This window comes from Microcaecilia unicolor, chromosome 2, assembly GCF_901765095.1.
Source record: "Microcaecilia unicolor chromosome 2, aMicUni1.1, whole genome shotgun sequence".
Classification (NCBI taxonomy): domain Eukaryota; kingdom Metazoa; phylum Chordata; class Amphibia; order Gymnophiona; family Siphonopidae; genus Microcaecilia; species Microcaecilia unicolor.
Genome location: NC_044032.1, coordinates 12,798,431 through 12,815,939, shown reverse-complemented (window position 1 = coordinate 12,815,939; position 17,509 = coordinate 12,798,431). Strand labels below are relative to the sequence as shown.

General features: G+C 47.7%; 1 protein-coding gene across 2 annotated transcripts in view; it reads left to right on the top strand.

Moving 5' to 3' along the window:
• Nucleotides 1-17,509, top strand: part of TLN1 (talin 1) — a 407,659-nt gene that overhangs the window by 302,478 nt on the left and 87,672 nt on the right. For both annotated transcript variants that reach the window (XM_030192770.1, XM_030192769.1), the window contains 4 exons: nt 8,280-8,419; nt 10,048-10,141; nt 10,566-10,655; nt 11,249-11,371. In XM_030192770.1, coding sequence (XP_030048630.1) covers nt 8,280-8,419; nt 10,048-10,141; nt 10,566-10,655; nt 11,249-11,371 — 447 coding nt within the window. The remainder of the gene's footprint in view (nt 1-8,279; nt 8,420-10,047; nt 10,142-10,565; nt 10,656-11,248; nt 11,372-17,509) is intronic.

Sequence of the window (17,509 nt, the reverse complement as noted above, 5' to 3'; positions counted from 1 at the left end):
TTCAGGGCTGGGGAGCTCATTGTCTCGGGCAGGTAGCTCAAGGACGCTGGTCTCAGGTAGAAGCTCAGTGGTCCATCAATCGTTTGGAAACCCGGGCCATTCGACTAGCGCTTCAGGCGTTTCAGAGTGTGCTGGTGCGGAAAGCAGTCCGGGTGTTTTGCGACAACGCCACCACCGTGGCTTATGTCAACCGTCAGGGGGGCACAAAGAGTCAGGCGGTCGCGGAGGAGGCGGCGCTGTTGTGTCAATGGGCGGAGGTTCATCTTCTAGTGCTCTCCGCGGCACATGTGGCTGGAGTAGACAACGTGGAGGCAGATTACCTAAGCAGGCATGCTCTAGACCCCGGAGAGTGGTCGCTTCATCGGCCGGTGTTCAATCGCATTGTGTCGGTCTGGGGACTTCCCGTGATGGATCTCATGGCAACGGCCCGCAATACTCAGGTTCAGAGGTTTTTCAGTCGCCGGAGGGATCCTCGAGCGGAAGGCATAGATGCGCTTCTAATGCCGTGGCCGCAGGAGTTGCTGTATGTGTTTCCCCCATGGCCGTTGGTCGGTCGGGTGATTCAGCGCATCGCTCGGCACCCCGGACAAGTGATTTTGTTAGCCCCGAATTGGCCGCGTCGACCGTGGTACGGAGATCTGGTGCGGTTGGCGATAGCGGATCCGCTGCCGTTGTCAGATTCAGGGGTGTTGTGTCAGGGACCGATAGTTATGCCAGATCCGGATCGGTTCTCGCTTATGGCCTGGCTCTTGAGAGGCACAGGTTAAGGAAGAAAGGTTTTTCGTCCAGAGTTATCGATACGATGTTGAGTTCACGTAGGCAGTCCACTTCGCTGGCGTATGTCCGGGTCTGGAGAGTTTTTGAGCATTGGTGTGCAGGTAGGCAGGTTCTTCCCTTTCGGGCGTCGGTGACAGATGTCTTGGAGTTTTTACAGGATGGTATGGACAGGGGTTTGGCCTTGTCCTCTTTGAAGGTGCAGGTGGCGGCTTTGTCGTGTTTCCGTGGGAAGCTCCAGGGAAAGTCGTTAGCTTCTAGTCCTGATGTGGTTCGATTTTTGAAGGGTGTTAAGTTACTGCGCCCGCCCCGGCGGCAGATGGTGCCTCCGTGGGATTTGAATCTCGTTTTGGATGCTTTGGTGAGGCCGCCGTTTGAGCCCTTGGTTGCTGTTTCAGATAAGGATCTGTCCCTAAAGACGGTGTTCTTGGTGGCTATTACTTCAGCTCGGCGGGTGTCAGAACTTCAGGCTTTGTCTTGTAGAGAGCCCTTTTTGTCTTTTTCCAAGGAGAAGGTTTCGTTGCGCCCGGTGCCGTCCTTTGTGCCCAAGGTGGTCTCAGAGTTTCATGTGAATCAAGTGATTTCCTTGCCAGTTTTGGGTGACTTGGCCGGGGATGCAGAGCAGCGGCGACTGGCCAAGTTAGATGTGCGAAGAGTCTTGCGCTGTTACATTTCCAGAACTCGACACTATAGGCTTTCTGATCGTTTGTTCGTTCTCCATGGTGGTGCAAGGAAGGGCGCGGCAGCTTCCAAAGCTACGATAGCTAGATGGCTGAAGGAGTCAATTGCTTCGGCGTATTTGCTGAAGGGCCGCGTGGTCCCTAAGGAATTTTCGGCTCATTCTACCAGGGGAATGGCGGCCTCCTGGGCGGAGAGTAGTATGATTCCTCCGTTAGATATTTGTCGAGCGGCAGTTTGGTCGTCATTGCATTCCTTTGTTAAACATTACAGGATTGATGTGCATGCCAAGGACGAGGCAGGTTTTGGGGCTGCAGTGTTGACCTCGGGCCTACGTGGATCCCGCCCTTAGGATATTACTGCTTGGGTACGTCCCATGCGTCTTGACCGGTCTGGAGGGTCGTGGAGGAAGGTGAAATTAGATCTTACCTGCTAATTTTCTTTCCTCTAGACCCTCCAGACCGGTCAAGGCCCGCCCTGTCTGTACTGTAGGCCAAGAGGTCTGTTGTCTGTTGTTCTATCTTGGCAGCTGTTGAGTGTGGTTTCTATGGTTTCAGACTTTGTTTGTATAAGTCTGGTCAGGTGTGACCGTGTTTGATAGTCCACCTGTGGAAGCACACACAATACGAAGGGCACAATGAAAGATATGAAGAAAGTGTCCAGTTGGCAGTGACCACGTACAGGGTTGTTAGTTCTAGTTGGTGTTTTTTGTTTGCTCTGCATTGTCAGGGTTATACTGGCTAGTGGATGTACTGCACAGGTTACATATACAGTATTCAAAAGCTCAGTGTTTCTCAGTCTCCCTCTGCTGGTAGGAGGACATAACCCATGCGTCTTGACCGGTCTGGAGGGTCTAGAGGAAAGAAAATTAGCAGGTAAGATCTAATTTCACCTTTTCAGTTTAACTCTAAACAGTTTAAGAAAATCGCAACAGAGAGAGAGAGCCCATTTCATTTGATGCAGAGATTCCCAAAACTCCTCAAAATTCTCTGCCTTTTTCCTCCCTTTAACTGGAATGGAGTGGAGGAGTAGCCTAGTGGTTAGTGCAGCGGACTCTGATCCTGGGGAACTGGGTTCAATTCCCATTGCAGCTCCTTGTGACTCTGGGCAAGTCACTTAACCCTCCATTGTCCCGGTTACAAATAAGTACCTGTATATAATATGTAAACTGCTTTGAATGTAGTTGGAAAAACCGCAGAAAGGCATTATATAAGTCCCCTTTCCCTTTAACATCCTCCATACAAATTCGTTTTGATCTCATATGCACCTGGTGAACTTATAGAAAATCCCCCACTCCCTTCTTCCACAAGTCCTGCAAAGATTTCAACCCATCCATCCCAATCATCTGATCAGAGGAGTGTAACCACATTGCAGCCTACCTCTCAGATACTTGTAATGTGCTTTATGCTGCGTGCTTTAGTTTATATTACAGTGCGTAGATTTAGGATATAGTTCACTTTTGGCAAGTCTGACTTCTCGCACAACTTCATATCTGAGTACTGTCTTGTTTGCTAACTCAAGGTCATCTACTGATCTCAAACCTCTTGTTTATTTCAGTTTTGCTAAAACTGCCTTTTTCACAAATGCATGCCAAGGCAGTCTACAGTTTAAAATGCCCAGTCAGAAAAGAACGCCATAATAAAATAGGATAGTAGCTAATTTCCCGGGCCCGGCACTGCAGCCCCCGGTCTCACCTGCCTGCCTCCTCTGCTCTGGGCCCCCTGCATTCGAAGTGGCAATCACAGATCGCCTCCCTTCGGGCCTTCCCTTCCTGTGTCCCGCCCTCGCGGAAACCGGAAGTTACATCATATGAGGCGGGGTGGCCTTGCCCCGGGCCCGGCCTAGTCTCTTGGTGGGCCCTGCTCAACACAGATCCCTAAAAGCATGGTTAAAGGCTTCTTTTACAAAGCTGTGCTACCGATTCTCAGTTTGGCAAATGAGAGAAAGCCCATTCAATTCCTATGGGCTTCCTCTTATTTGCCGCACAGGAATAGCTATCACAGCTTTGTAAAAGAAGCCCTTAACTATGCTTTTAAGGACTTGTGTTGAGTTCTTCTGGGCAGCTGGCCAATATTGGGCCATTAATGTAGGTCATTACATAGTAACACAGTAGATGACGGCAGAAAAAGACCTGCACGGTCCATCCAGTCTGCCCAAGATAAACTCATGTGTATACCTTACCTTGATTTGTACCTGTCTTTCTCAGGGCACAGACCGTATAAGTCTGCCCAGCAGTTTTTCCTGCCTCCCAACCACCTGTCCCGCCTTCCATCACTGGCTCTGGCACAGACCGTATAAAAGTCTGCCCACCCTATCCTCGCCTCCCAACCACCAACCCTCTTCCCCCCACCTGCTCTGCCACCCAATTGTAGCTAAGCTTCTGAGGATCCATTCCTTCTGCACAGGATTCCTTTATGCACATCCCACGCATGTTTGAATTCCGTTACTGTTTTCATCGCCACCACCTCCTTCGGGAGGGCATTCCAAGCATCCACCACCCTCTCCGTGAAAAAATACTTCCTGACATCTTTTCTGAGTCTGCCCCCCTTCAATCTCATTTCATGTCCTCTCGTTCTACCGCCTTCCCATCTCCGGAAAAGATTCGTTTGCGGATTTTCTGGAACTGTTGAATTTTCTGTTCATTATAAATTGCATTGTGGACTGTTTCTGAAGTTTTTTTTTTTTTTTTAAATTTTATATGATTACGCTTGGATTTAACATCAAGATAATGGAGCCCTATAACCATGTAGATTTATGTTCCAAATAACTTAAGTACAACAATGCAAAATATGGCATGCAGATAAGATGAATAGAAGTATGAGGAATTGATAGTGATGCTAAACATGATGAGCCAATAAACTAATTTTAAAATGTAGTCTAAAAAAATGACAAGTCAGTGTTCGTATAATAAAGGAGTTGCATAACGATTTACCCCATAAAGAAGCCATATTGCTGTATTTTGAATTGTTTGTGTCCTGTTCAAAAAAACTTGTTCTCAAGGCTATCAATAATGATTAACACTAATCCAGCCAAGTAGAAATAAGAACATGAATCAAACAGTGAAGTTCTTTCATCATGACTAAAAACGTAAAACAAATTTTGTGATGAAAAAAATTATAAAGAACATATCAAGGATGCGACTAGTCTATGCCAGGTTAATCTTTAATATTCAATAAACAATTTTGGATAATGGGAACTTGAAAGATAGAAAACAGAGAGTAGGGTTAAATGGTCAGTATTCTCAATGGAGAAGGATAGATACTGGGGTTTCCCAGAGGTCTGTGCTGGGACCACTGCTTTTTAATATATTTATAAATGATGTACCTAGTGAGAATTTCATAGTAACATAGTAGATGACGGCAGAAAAAGACCTGCACAGTCCACCCAGTCTGCCCAACAAGATAAACTCACATGTGCCATTTTTTGTGTATACCTTACCTTGATTTGTACCTATCTTTTTCAGGGCACAGACCGTATAAGTCTGCCCAGCACTATTCCCCTCCTCCCCACCACCAGTCCCGCCTCCCACCACCGTCTCTGGCACAGACTGTATAAGTCTGCCCAGCACTATCTCCGCCTCCCAACCACCAGCCCCGCCTCCCACCACCAGCTCTGGCACAGACTGTATAAGTCTGCCCAGCACTATCCCCGCCTCCCCACCACCAGTCCCGCCTCCCACCACCGTCTCTGACACAGACTGTATAAGTCTGCCCAGCACTATCCCCGCCTCCCAACCACCAGCCCCGCCTCCCACCACCAGCTCTGGCACAGACTGTATAAGTCTGCCCAGCACTATCCCCGCCTCCCAACCACCAGCCCTGCCTCCCACCACCATCCAAATGGCAGATGGTGCTTGTTCTTTCTCATATTGGTTATTGCAGTGATCTTTATTTAGGACTGTCATCTAAGTTGATGTCTAAACTACACTGCTATTCATGGACCTCATGGCAACTCGTACAATGCCAAGGTTCCTCGGTTCTTCAGCAGGAAAAGAGACATTTGCATGGATGCCCTGGTTCTGGAATGGCCATCCACCGGTCTCCTCTATGTGTTTCCTCCATGGCCTCTTCTAGACAGTCATTCAGAAAGTTGAGCTTCACAGTGGTTCAGTAGCTTGTGTGGCTCCTGATTGGCTGCAAAGTCCGTAGTACAGCGATCTGGTGAGACCGGGTAAGGGAGCCAGTCCACCTTCCTCTGGCAGAGGATCTGTTGTTCCATGGTCCGGTGAGAATGACAGATCCAGCTGTGTTCTGTTTTATTACCCTGTCTCTTGAGAGGGTATGTCTAAGGAAAAAAAGTTTTGTCAGTTCATTGTGATGCTCTTATGCTTGAGGAAATGGTCTACCTTCCTCAGTTATTTTTGTGGACTGGTGTGGCAACCGGCAGGTTGTTCCCTTGAAAGCTTCATTGTCTCAGATTCTGGATTTTTTGCAGGATGGCCTAGACAAGGGTCTAGCTTTGTCATCCTTCAAGGTGCAGATGGCAGCCCTAGTGTGCTTCTGGGGCTTGATCAAGGGTAAGTCCTTGGCTGTTCATGAGGATGTAGTTAGATTTTTCTGGGGGTTCAGCTTCTCTGTCCCCCGGTGAGGCTGTCCGTTCCACCCTGGGATCTTTAACCTGTCGGTGTTAGTTCTGGTGGCAGCGACCTTTGAAACTCAGTCCGATTGACCTCGGCACACAGGATTTCTGAGTTGCAGGCCCTTTCCTGTAGAGAGCCCTTCCTGGTGTTTTTTTATGGACAAGGTGGACCTTCCTTACTTCTCCCAAGTGGTTTCACCATTTCATGTGAATCCGTTGGTTTCATTGCTGATTCTGGGTGCCTGGGCTGGTTTGGAGAAGCAGAGGCATTTGCATTGCTTGGATGTTCTTAGGACCCTCCTTAGGTATCTGCCAGTTACACAGGAGTTTCGACAGTCGGACAGTCTGTTTGTGCTAATAGGGGGTCCTCGGAAGGAGGAACCAGCTTCCAAGGCCACAATTGCTAGGTGGAATAAGGAGGCAGTGGCGTGAGCATATTTGCTGAAGGACAAATGATCCCATTGTTCCTGTAGGCTCATTCTACAAGAGCTCAGGCTGCTTGTTGGGCGGAGCATTATCTGGTTTCACTGCTTGACATCTGTAAAGTGGCAGTGTGGTCCTCGCTGCATTTCTTTTTATGTCATTACAGGTAGGATGTTCAGGCTAGGCGTTCAGTGAGAGAGTCTTTGAGGAAGTCTACAGAGGTCCCAACCTTAATGCTTTGGTACTTCCCATCTGTGCCAGACTAGAGGGACATTATGAAAGGAGAAACTAGGTCTTCCTTGCTAATTTGCTTTCCTTTAGTCCCTTGAGGCCTGCCCTGATTTTTGATTTGTTGTATTGTGTATATCAAAATGGAATTTGTGTTGCTTCTCCCCTTGTTTTTGGGGCTATGAAGGGTTGGTTGGTTCTTGTTTTCTCACTGTTGGGATTCCCACTAAGTGGTTAACTACGAAGAAGAAGAAAAAAAAAAGAGAAGGCATCCTCATTTGAGTTGTACAGTTTGCACTGATTTCTACATAAGCACATGGTGGTGGCAGCAGTAACAGGGGTCTAGGCTGATTGGCCAGGGGCCCTGATTCTGAGAGGAGTGTTGACATGGTCTGTTTTCTTTCCTCTTCTGGGAATCTGCTTGATTATTCGACTACTGGGTTACAGGGGACTGCACAGCTGACTTATAGGTTTACTTGAAACTCTGGTTCTTGTCTCCATCTGCGGGTAGGAGTGTGTAAGCCATCTGTGCCGGTCTAGAAAGACCAAAGGAAAGCAATTTAGCAGGTAAGAACTAATCTCTTCTTGCACCAGCTACAAAGAACTTGGAGTTTGAGAAAGTAACTGTATGTAATATGTAAACTACTTTGGCTGGGCGCTATATTAAGAATTTAATAAACTCAAGCATAAACAACATTTGCAAAAAGGCAAACCTTTTCCAACAGCCTTTCCTCAATATCGTGTAAAGAATGTTTAAGACAACCAGACCAAGGATCATTATGTTAATTAGATTAGATTATTATTGTTGTAGTTATTACTACTACAGTCTTATAATGTGCGGTTTACATATTATAGTTACTTTTTCTGTCCGTGGTGGCTCTCGATCTAAGTTTTGTACTTGGGGCAATGGAGGGTTAAGTGACTGCCCAGGGTCACAAGGAGCCACAGTGGGAGCTGAAGCTGGTTTCCCCTGTTCTCGGCCCACTGGTGCGAACCGTTAGGCTGCTCCTCCAGTCCACAGACAAACGGGGATGGAGTAGATGCCACACCATTCACCAAAGGTAGTGTTTATGAACAGGTTGCAAATCCCTGTACACATGATAGTAGCGTCCCTGTTTTTCTAGCTCAGTCACCCATCTTAGGACCCATACCAAGAGCGTTCAGTTTTTCAGTGTCACCGATGTGCAACCATGTCAAAGGCCTTGCTGAAATTTAAGTGCACCACATCCAGTTCTGTCCCCTGATTCAACTTTCTGGTCACTCAATCAAAAATATTGGGCTGACAAGACCTATGCCTGGAAAAGCCAAGCTGCCTTATACTGTAATCCGCTATTTTCTCTCCACCGCCATGGCCTTAATTATCTGTTAATAGAATGTCTGTCATTGTTTAAACTGCTGCTTCATTATTTCTTGATAGATCACCACTCAGTTTTGCTTCAGGAAAAGGTTTGTGTGTGGCTCATCACCACAGCTGTCTGCTGTTTATCAGTGGCAAAGCCTTCATAAGAGTGAAGCCATACTTTGCTCCTGTGCACCTAACACTACTGATCCAAGTACCTTGTCTTTAAGAGAATTCTTGTGTCGTTGCTTATTTGCAGAATAAGGAAGACCAGGCCCAAGTAGTGTCAAATCTGAAGAGCATCTCAATGTCCTCCAGCAAACTTCTGCTGGCTGCTAAAGCCTTGTCTGCAGACCCTACAGCCCCCAACCTCAAGAATCAACTAGCAGCTGCTGCTCGGTAAGTGGTGGGCAGAATTTGGTAACATGTGGCATTGTGGATGCTGATCTAATGGTAAAGATGAAATCTGGTGAACTAGTCCTGATGAGAAAATAGTTGCTTTGTCAGATTCGTTGCAAAGGTGACTTGAAGGATATGTTTGTAGGGTTTTACTCTCTTCTCTTGTCACAGAGATTCATTATTCCCTCAAAGGGAGAGAGCTGTTTGACACGACGACACAGCTATTGCAACTTATCCACTGGGTCTTAAATTTGCTTTCCAGCTTTCTCCTTTTCCAGAGGAATGGAAAGGAAATGATTATTTGTTTGGCTTCAGCTTCATTATACACTTAGAAAACTGAGAACTTTTTAAAAGCTGTGACCTGCGCAGAAGACCTTAGACTATTCTGTTCTATTTGAGTCTTACGTACTACCAGTTTTCCAATTAAGGATTCACGGTGGTTTACATATCAAGAATGAGCAAAAACCATCAGCAAAATGTATACAACAAACCAGTAACACAAATCTAAATCATTAATGGTCAAAAAGATAAGTCTTTAAACTCTTTCTAAAAGAAAAGTAAAAAGGTAGATGCCTTAACTCTTATGGCTGCATATTCCACAATCTTGTCCCAAAAAAGGAGAAAGAAACTGGTTCAAAACCATCATTGAAAAGTGCTCTTAAAACCCATGTTTCTACCCATGGATGGGACAACATGCTTCTCTCCTAACCCCTCTGAATTGAAACCGAAAATAGACTTAAAAATTAAATAGATTATCTTAAAATGTATGTGTTGCCGTTTTGGTAACCAGTGAAGATCACACATAGCAGAAGACACACTATCAAAACAGGTCAACCCACAAATCAACCTGACAGCAGTATTTGGTATCAACTGCAAACGATTTTGTAAGTTACCAGTAATCCAGTTGCGGCAACAAAATTGCCTGTGACAGAACTCTAAATTCTTCATGTTGCAAATTTGATTTTATTGCTCATAACTGCCTAAGCTTATAAAAAAGCATCAACTACTAAGAGCATTTATTTGCATATCAACACGTAATTTTGAATCTAGAATTATACCCAGTCCTCTGTTTCTAGAATTTCGCCTGTATCCAGTATCGATGATTTCACAGGAAATATATCAACATCTACGAACCAAAGTATCTGCGTTTCTGCTTGGTTCATGCTGTGTCTTGCCAATAATATGCGCAAACAGGGTAATGCTATGCAGGTCCAGCAAGAAGAGGGTAAAGGGAGACACATTCTTCTTGGGATCTAAACTGTTCAAATGGTGATTGCTGTGTTCTTTTCCAGAAGATTTAATATGTTGGGCGCTGTGAGCTCTTTCACTGGGCAAAGCATAAATATTTGGACATAGCTGATAAGACCTGACTAAAAAGAAACCTTTTTCTGAGCCAGAGAAAATCTTATTGATGCCTGCTCTTGCTTTTCTTTAGAATACTTTTTCTACCCTGCTGAGGGTATTTTATCTTGTTGGGCAGACTGAATGGACTGGTCGTCATCTACTATGTTACTATGCTTATATGTGTATCCTCTTATAATAGAAAGATTAAAAGATGTTAAACTGCTGTAAATGATTGGAATGTGTCCTCTGCACATGCCTCACGCGTATGATTTTTATGTTGACAGAGCGGTCACGGACAGCATTAATCAACTGATCACAATGTGCACCCAGCAGGCTCCTGGGCAGAAGGAATGTGATAATGCTCTGCGAGAGCTAGAGGTGAGGAATATCTTAACATTTTCTCTGGTTCATGCATAGGGACAGAGCTCAGTCATGCCGGTTTTCCAAACAATGTATGACTAAAGGTTCATTTAACTTATTCACCTGCATGCAATGTCTGTGCTCAATTAATCACATTTTTAGAGGTCTGGAAATTTGACCAACATAATATAAATTGCACGGACATTTGATTAAATAAATTTCTGTTCATGCACCTTGGTTTAACTGAATATCTTCCCTATTATAGAAACACAGACAAAATAAATCAAATTAAAAAAGCAATGAGAAGAGAGACAGAAGGCAGTTTGAGACACCATGCTGAGGAGAGTCCATAATATCTGAGGGAACGTTCTGTTGTCCTGGAATGAAAGGTCTTGTATTAATACAAATTATTTTTGTTCATCTGTGCATTGCCTTCATACAGACGGTACGTGAGATGCTGGAGAACCCCACAGAAGCTGTGAATGATCTCTCCTACTTTGACTGCTTGGACAGTGTGATGGAGAACTCCAAGGTGAGTCTGTATTTCTCACCAGTGTAAGAAGGAGCAGTGGGTCTCTGTCCTTTCCTACATTAGGAAACATGAAGGGCAAAATTTCTACAGTAGAGTGTCCCCAGGGTTAGTTACTGGGGAGGCTAGTGAGGCATGCAGGGTGTCTCTGTGGAATCCCCAGGGATTGGTGACTGGGAAGGACAGTGAAGGGTGCAGGATATCTCATTGAGAGCCCTGAGGTTAGTGATGCAAAATGTGTAGCTCCCTTTGTCTACAGCAAGGGAACCCTTGGTCTAAGGGAATCGGTGTATGAAATTTGTTATCTACTGAGAATAATTATGATTGAATGGAACATGGGACAAATTAATTTTGTGTTCCATTCAATCACAATTATTCTTAGTAGGTTACAAATTACATATTGGGACAAAATGTCAAAGTTTCTTCAGCATATATCATTTCATGACTGCTGCAGTCTCAGTCCATCTCAACTCTTTCTTGCCACCTAAACTCTCTCATTTTCTGTTTCTGATTCAGTTTCAGGAAATTTTATTGGTCTCATTTGTATGTTAATCTGTTGACAATGCAATACATCAGGTGTTCTCTCTTTTTGGCAGGTCCTGGGTGAATCCATGGCTGGCATTTCCCAAAATGCCAAGAACAGTAACCTCCCAGAATTTGGTGACTCAGTCAGTGCAGCCTCCAAAGCACTCTGTGGCCTGACTGAAGCAGCCGCTCAGGTACGAAATCTCAGGTGTCCGGCTTCCTGACAGTGATGTCACTTGATTGCTGTCAGAGCCAAGTATTTCACTGCTGTTATAACAAGGGCAGGATTGAGGAAACTTCCAGATTAGCTGAGAGAACTTGTGACCAGACAGTCAGCTTTTGTCTCATCACCATCCTCCTTAACCCTAATTCCAGGAAGCACACAAAATGAGTGGAGAACATTTTGTTCCCATCTTTAAGATCAAATAACAAAGAGGAAAATAAAACTAACTTGTGTTTTCACATTTCCTTTAAAGGTTAGTTTGAATTTCAGCTTTTTAACAGGCCTGTATGTTTTAGTACTATGACAAATTATCTTTGAGGTTTTCTACCTTGGAGAATGAGCATTAAGATGGAAAAAAGGTTGTGACTAGAAGTGAATGAAAATGCAAGCACTATAGTTAACATCACTATATAGCCCAATATTCAAAGCCAGTTAGAGCTTAAGAACAAAAGTGTTGCCATACTGGGACAGACCAAAGGTCCATCAAGCCCAGCATCCTGCCTCCAAAAGTGACCAATCCAAATCAGAAGCACCTGGCAAGATCCCAAAACAGTACAATACATTTTATGCTGCTTATCCTAGAAATAAGCAGTGGGTTTTCCCAAGTCCATTCTTAATAATGGCTTATGGACTTTTCTTTTAGTAAGTTATCCAAACCTTTTTTAAACCGCGCTGAGCTAACTGCTTTTACTGCATTCTGTGGCAATGAATTCCAGAGTTTAATTACACGTTGAGTGAAGAAATATTTTCTTTGGGTTTGTTTTAAATTTACTACTTTGCAACTTCATTCCGTGCCCCCTAATTCTAATATTTTTGGAAAGAGTAAACAAGCGATTCATGTCTTGCACGCCACTCATTATTTTATAGACCTCTATCGTATCTCCCCACAGCTGCCTTTTCTCCAAGCTGAAGAGCCCTAGCTGCTTTAGCTTTTCCTCATAGGGAAGTCGTCCCATCTCCTTTATCGTTTTCGTCGCCCTTCCACTATATCTTTTTTGAGATTCATACCAGAATTGCATGCAGTATTCGAGGTGCCGTCACACCATGGATTGATACAAGGCATTGTTAAGACCTTATGTTTGTTTTCCATTCCTTTCCTAATAATACCTAACGTTCTATTTGCTTTCTTAGTCACCGCCGCATACTGAGCAGAGGGTTTCAACTTATCATCAACAATGACAACTAGATCTGTTTCCTAGTCGGTGACTCCTAATGTGGAACTTTGCATCACATAACTATAGTTCGAGTTCCTCTTTCCTAGCTGCATTACTTTGCACTTGCTGATATTAAATGTCTTCTGCCATTTGGATGTCCAGTCTCATAAGGTCCTCTTTTAATTTTTCATAATCCTCTCGCGATTTAACAACTTTGAATAACTTTGTGTCGTCAGCAAATTTAATTCTCCGAGGACAAGCAGGCTGCTTGTTCTCACTGATGGGTGACGTCCACGGCAGCCCCTCCAATCGGAAACTTCACTAGCAAAGGCCTTTGCTAGTCCTCGCGCGCCCATGCGCACCGCGCATGCGCGGCCGTCTTCCCGCCCGAACCGGCTCGTGTTCGTCAGTCTTCTTTTGTCCGCGCTCGGTACGGTTGTGTTTGCGCCGTTCGCGCCCCTTAAGTTGACCCTCGCGCATCTTTTGACTTTTCGCTTCTTTAAAAAAAAAAAAAAAGGGATTTCGGAGAAAGGCCTTTCGGTCTTTTCCCCTTCCCGTATTTCCAGTTTTTGCCCCGGTAAGTTTCTTTTCGTTTTCGAGGTAGGCCCTTTTGAGGCCTCTGGTCGAGTTTTTCTCTCCCTCTTTTTGGTGCCTTACCGCAATTACGAGTTTTGATTTCGCCGGCTTGATTTTTCCGCCCATGTCATCGAAGTCTCCCAGCGGCTTCAAGAAGTGCACCCAGTGTGCCCGGGTAATCTCGCTCACTGATAGGCACGCGTCGTGTCTTCAGTGTCTGGGGGCTGGGCACCGCCCGCAGGCCTGTAGTCTTTGCGCCCTTTTACAAAAAAGGACTCAGGTAGCGAGATTGGCCCAGTGGAACGTGTTGTTCTCGGGCTCTTCGTCGGCAACAGCACCGGGAGTATCGAGTGCATCGACGTCGACAGCGTCAAGACCTCCGACCTGGGCGGCGACTGTATCGATTGCGTCGGTACTGAGACATCGGAAGGCTGTGTTGGTGGTACCGGGACCTCCACTAGTGCTGATGTCGTCGGACGGTGGTGCTTCGACTGGAGTGCAGGTGAGGGCTGTCCATTCCCCTGCTGGTGGCGGTGAGCCTTCAGGTGGGTCTCCCCCTACCCTGAGGGCTCCTGCGGTACAGACCCCCCCCCGAGACCGACCTTCGGCCTCAGCCCCGAAGAAGCGACGGTTGGATTCTACGTCCTCGTCGGTACCGGGAAGTTCCAGTGACATGCTTCGTTTGAAAAAGTCAAAGAAGCATCGACACCGGTCTCCTTCCCACATCGGTACTGAGAGCTCTGGGTCGCCGAGGGAGTCGGAACCCAGTAGGCATCGGCACCGGGAGGACCGCTCACCCTCTGTTCAGGAGGTGTTGATGCGCTCCACCTTGGACAGCCCGGAACAGCCTCCACGCCCGGAACAGACTCTGACTTTGACGCCTGCATCGGCTTCCATGTCTTTCTCCACACTGCATGAGAGTCTCCGGGCCGTTCTCCCAGAGATCCTGGGAGAGCTGTTGCTCCCTTCCCCTCCGGTACCGGGGGTGCTTGCGCCACCGGTACCGTCGAGTGAGGTGCCGGCTGGCCCCTTGCCCGGGGTGAGGTCTCCGACATCGGTGCCGCTTGCGGTACCGACTGCGGTTGCCTCCCAGGAAGGCTCCCCGACGACGTCGGCGGAGGGAGCTTCGCCGGTGCGGGCAAGGGAGTCTACCTCTCGACGCTCACACCATGGCCGTGGTTCCACGGAGTCGAGCCGGGCACGGCTTCAGACACAGGTTCGTGAACTTGTGTCTGATACCGATGGTGAGGCCTCGTGGGAGGAGGAGGAGGACATCAGATATTTCTCTGACGAGGAGTCTGATGGCCTTCCTTCGGATCCCACTCCCTCCCCTGAAAGGCAGCTTTCTCCTCCTGAGAGTCTGTCTTTTGCGGCCTTTGTCCGGGAGATGTCTACGGCCATCCGCTTCCCGGTGGTTGTGGAGGACGAGCCCAGGGCTGAAATGTTTGAGCTCCTGGACTATCCTTCTCCACCTAAGGAAGCGTCCACAGTACCCATGCATCATGTCCTAAAAAAGACATTGCTGGCGAACTGGACCAAGCCTCTAACTAATCCCCACATTCCCAAGAAGATCGAGTCCCAGTACCGGATCCATGGGGACCCAGAGCTGATGCGCACTCAGTTGCCTCACTACTCTGGAGTTGTGGATTTGGCCCTAAAGAAGGCTAAGAGTTCTAGGGAGCATGCTTCGGCGCCTCCGGGCAAAGACTCTAGAACCTTACTTTGGGAGGAAGGCCTACCATTCCTCTATGCTCGTGGCCAAAATTCAGTCTTACCAGCTCTACACGAGCATACACATGCGGAACAATGTGCGGCAGTTGGCGGGCTTGGTGGACAAGCTCCCTCCTGAGCAAGCCAAGCCATTTCAGGAGGTGGTCAGGCAGCTGAAGGCGTGCAGAAAATTCCTGGCCAGAGGGGTATATGATACCTTTGATGTTGCGTCCAGGGCCGCTGCTCAAGGTGTGGTGATGCGCAGACTCTCATGGCTGCGTGCCTCTGACCTGGAGAATAGGATCCAGCAGCGGATTGCGGACTCGCCTTGCCTTGCGGACAATATTTTTGGAGAGAAGGTCGAACAGGTGGTAGAGCAGCTCCACCAGCGGGATACCGCTTTCGACAAGTTCTCCCGCTGGCAGCCTTCAGCTTCTACCTCCACAGGTAGACGTTTTTATGGGGGAAGGAAGACTGTTCCCTACTCTTCTGGTAAGCGTAGGTACAATCCTCCTTCTCGACAGCCTGCGGCCCAGGCTAAGCCCCAGCGCGCTCGCTCTCGTCAGCAGCGTGCGCCTCAGCAAGGCCCCTCGGCTCCCCAGCAAAAGCAAGGGGCGAGCTTTTGACTGGCTCCAGCAGAGCATAGCCGACATCAACGTGTCAGTGCCGGGCGATCTGCCGGTCGGGGGGAGGTTGAAAGTTTTTCACCAAAGGTGGCCTCTCATAACCTCCGATCAGTGGGTTCTTCAAATAGTCCGGCAAGGATACACCCTCAATTTGGCCTCCAAACCTCCAAATTGCCCACCGGGAGCTCAGTCTTACAGCTTTCAGCACAAGCAGGTACTTGCAGAGGAACTCTCCGCCCTTCTCAGCGCCAATGCGGTCGAGCCCGGGCAAGAAGGGCTGGGATTCTATTCCAGGTACGTCCTTGTGGAAAAAGAAAACAGGGGGGATGCGTCCCATCTTAGACCTAAGGGCCCTGAACAAATATCTGGTCAAGGAAAAGTTCAGGATGCTTTCCCTGGGCACCCTTCTTCCCATGATTCAGGAAAACGATTGGCTATGCTCTCTGGACTTGAAGGACGCCTACACGCACATCCCAATACTGCCAGCTCACAGACAGCATCTGCGATTTCAGCTGGGCACACGTCACTTCCAGTACAGTGTGCTACCCTTTGGGCTCGCCTCTGCGCCCAGAGTGTTCACGAAGTGCTTAGCTGTAGTAGCAGCGGCGCTTCGCAGGCTGGGAGTACACGTGTTCCCCTATCTCGACGATTGGTTGGTGAAGATTTGTGAAGAACACATCCGAGGCAGGAGCTCTACAGTCCATGCAGATGACTATTCGCCTCCTGGAGCTACTGGGGTTTGTGATAAATTATCCAAAGTCCCATCTTCTCCCAGTACAGAAACTCGAATTCATAGGAGCTCTGCTGGATTCTCGGACGGCTCGTGCCTATCTCCCAGAGACGAGAGCCAACAACTTGTTGTCCCTCGTCTCGCGGGTGCGAGCGTCCCAGCAGATCACAGCTCGGCAGATGTTGAGATTGCTGGGCCACATGGCCTCCACAGTTCATGTGACTCCCATGGCCCGCCTTCACATGCGATCTGCTCAATGGACCCTAGCTTCCCAGTGGTTTCAGGCTGCTGGGGATCTAGAAGACGTGATCCACCTGTCCACGAGTTTTCTCAAATCCCTGTATTGGTGGACGATTTGGTCCAATTTGACTCTGGGACGTCCTTTCCAAATTCCTCAGCCACAAAAAGTGCTGACTACGGATGCGTCTCTCCTGGGGTGGGGAGTTCATGTCGATGGGCTTCACACCCAAGGAAGCTGGTCCCTCCAGGAACGCGATCTGCAGATTAATCTTCTGGAGTTACGAGCGGTCTGGAACGCTCTAAAGGCTTTCAGAGATCGGCTGTCCCACCAAATTATCCAAATTCAGATGGACAACCAGGTTGCCATGTATTACATCAACAAGCAGGGGGGCACCGGATCTCGCCCCCTGTGTCAGGAAGCCGTCAGCATGTGGCTCTGGGCTCGCCGTCACGGCATGTTGCTCCAAGCCACTTATCTGGTAGGCGTAAACAACAGTCTGGCCGACAGGTTGAGCAGGATTATGCAACCTCACGAGTGGTCACTCAACTCCCGAGTAGTGCGCCAGATCTTCCAGGTGTGGGGCACCCCCTTGGTAGATCTCTTTGCATCTCTAGCCAACCACAAAATCCCTCAGTTCTGTTCCAGGCTTCAGGCCCACGGCAGACTGGCATCGGATGCCTTCCTCCTGGACTGGGGGGAAGGTCTGCTGTATGCTTATCCTCCCATACCTCTGGTGGGGAAGACTTTGTTGAAACTCAAGCAAGACCGAGGCACCATGATTCTGATTGCTCCTTTTTGGCCGCGTTAGATCTGGTTCCCTCTTCTTCTGGAGTTGTCCTCCGAAGAACCGTGGAGATTGGAGTGTTTTCCGACCCTCATCACGCAGGACGAAGGGGCACTTCTGCGTCCCAACCTCCAGTCTCTGGCTCTCACGGCCTGGATGTTGAGAGCGTAGACTTTGCCTCTTTGGGTCTGTCAGAGGGTGTCTCCCGCATCTTGCTTGCTTCCAGGAAAGATTCTACTAAGAGGAGTTACTTCTTTCTATGGAGGAGGTTTGCCGTCTGGTGTGACA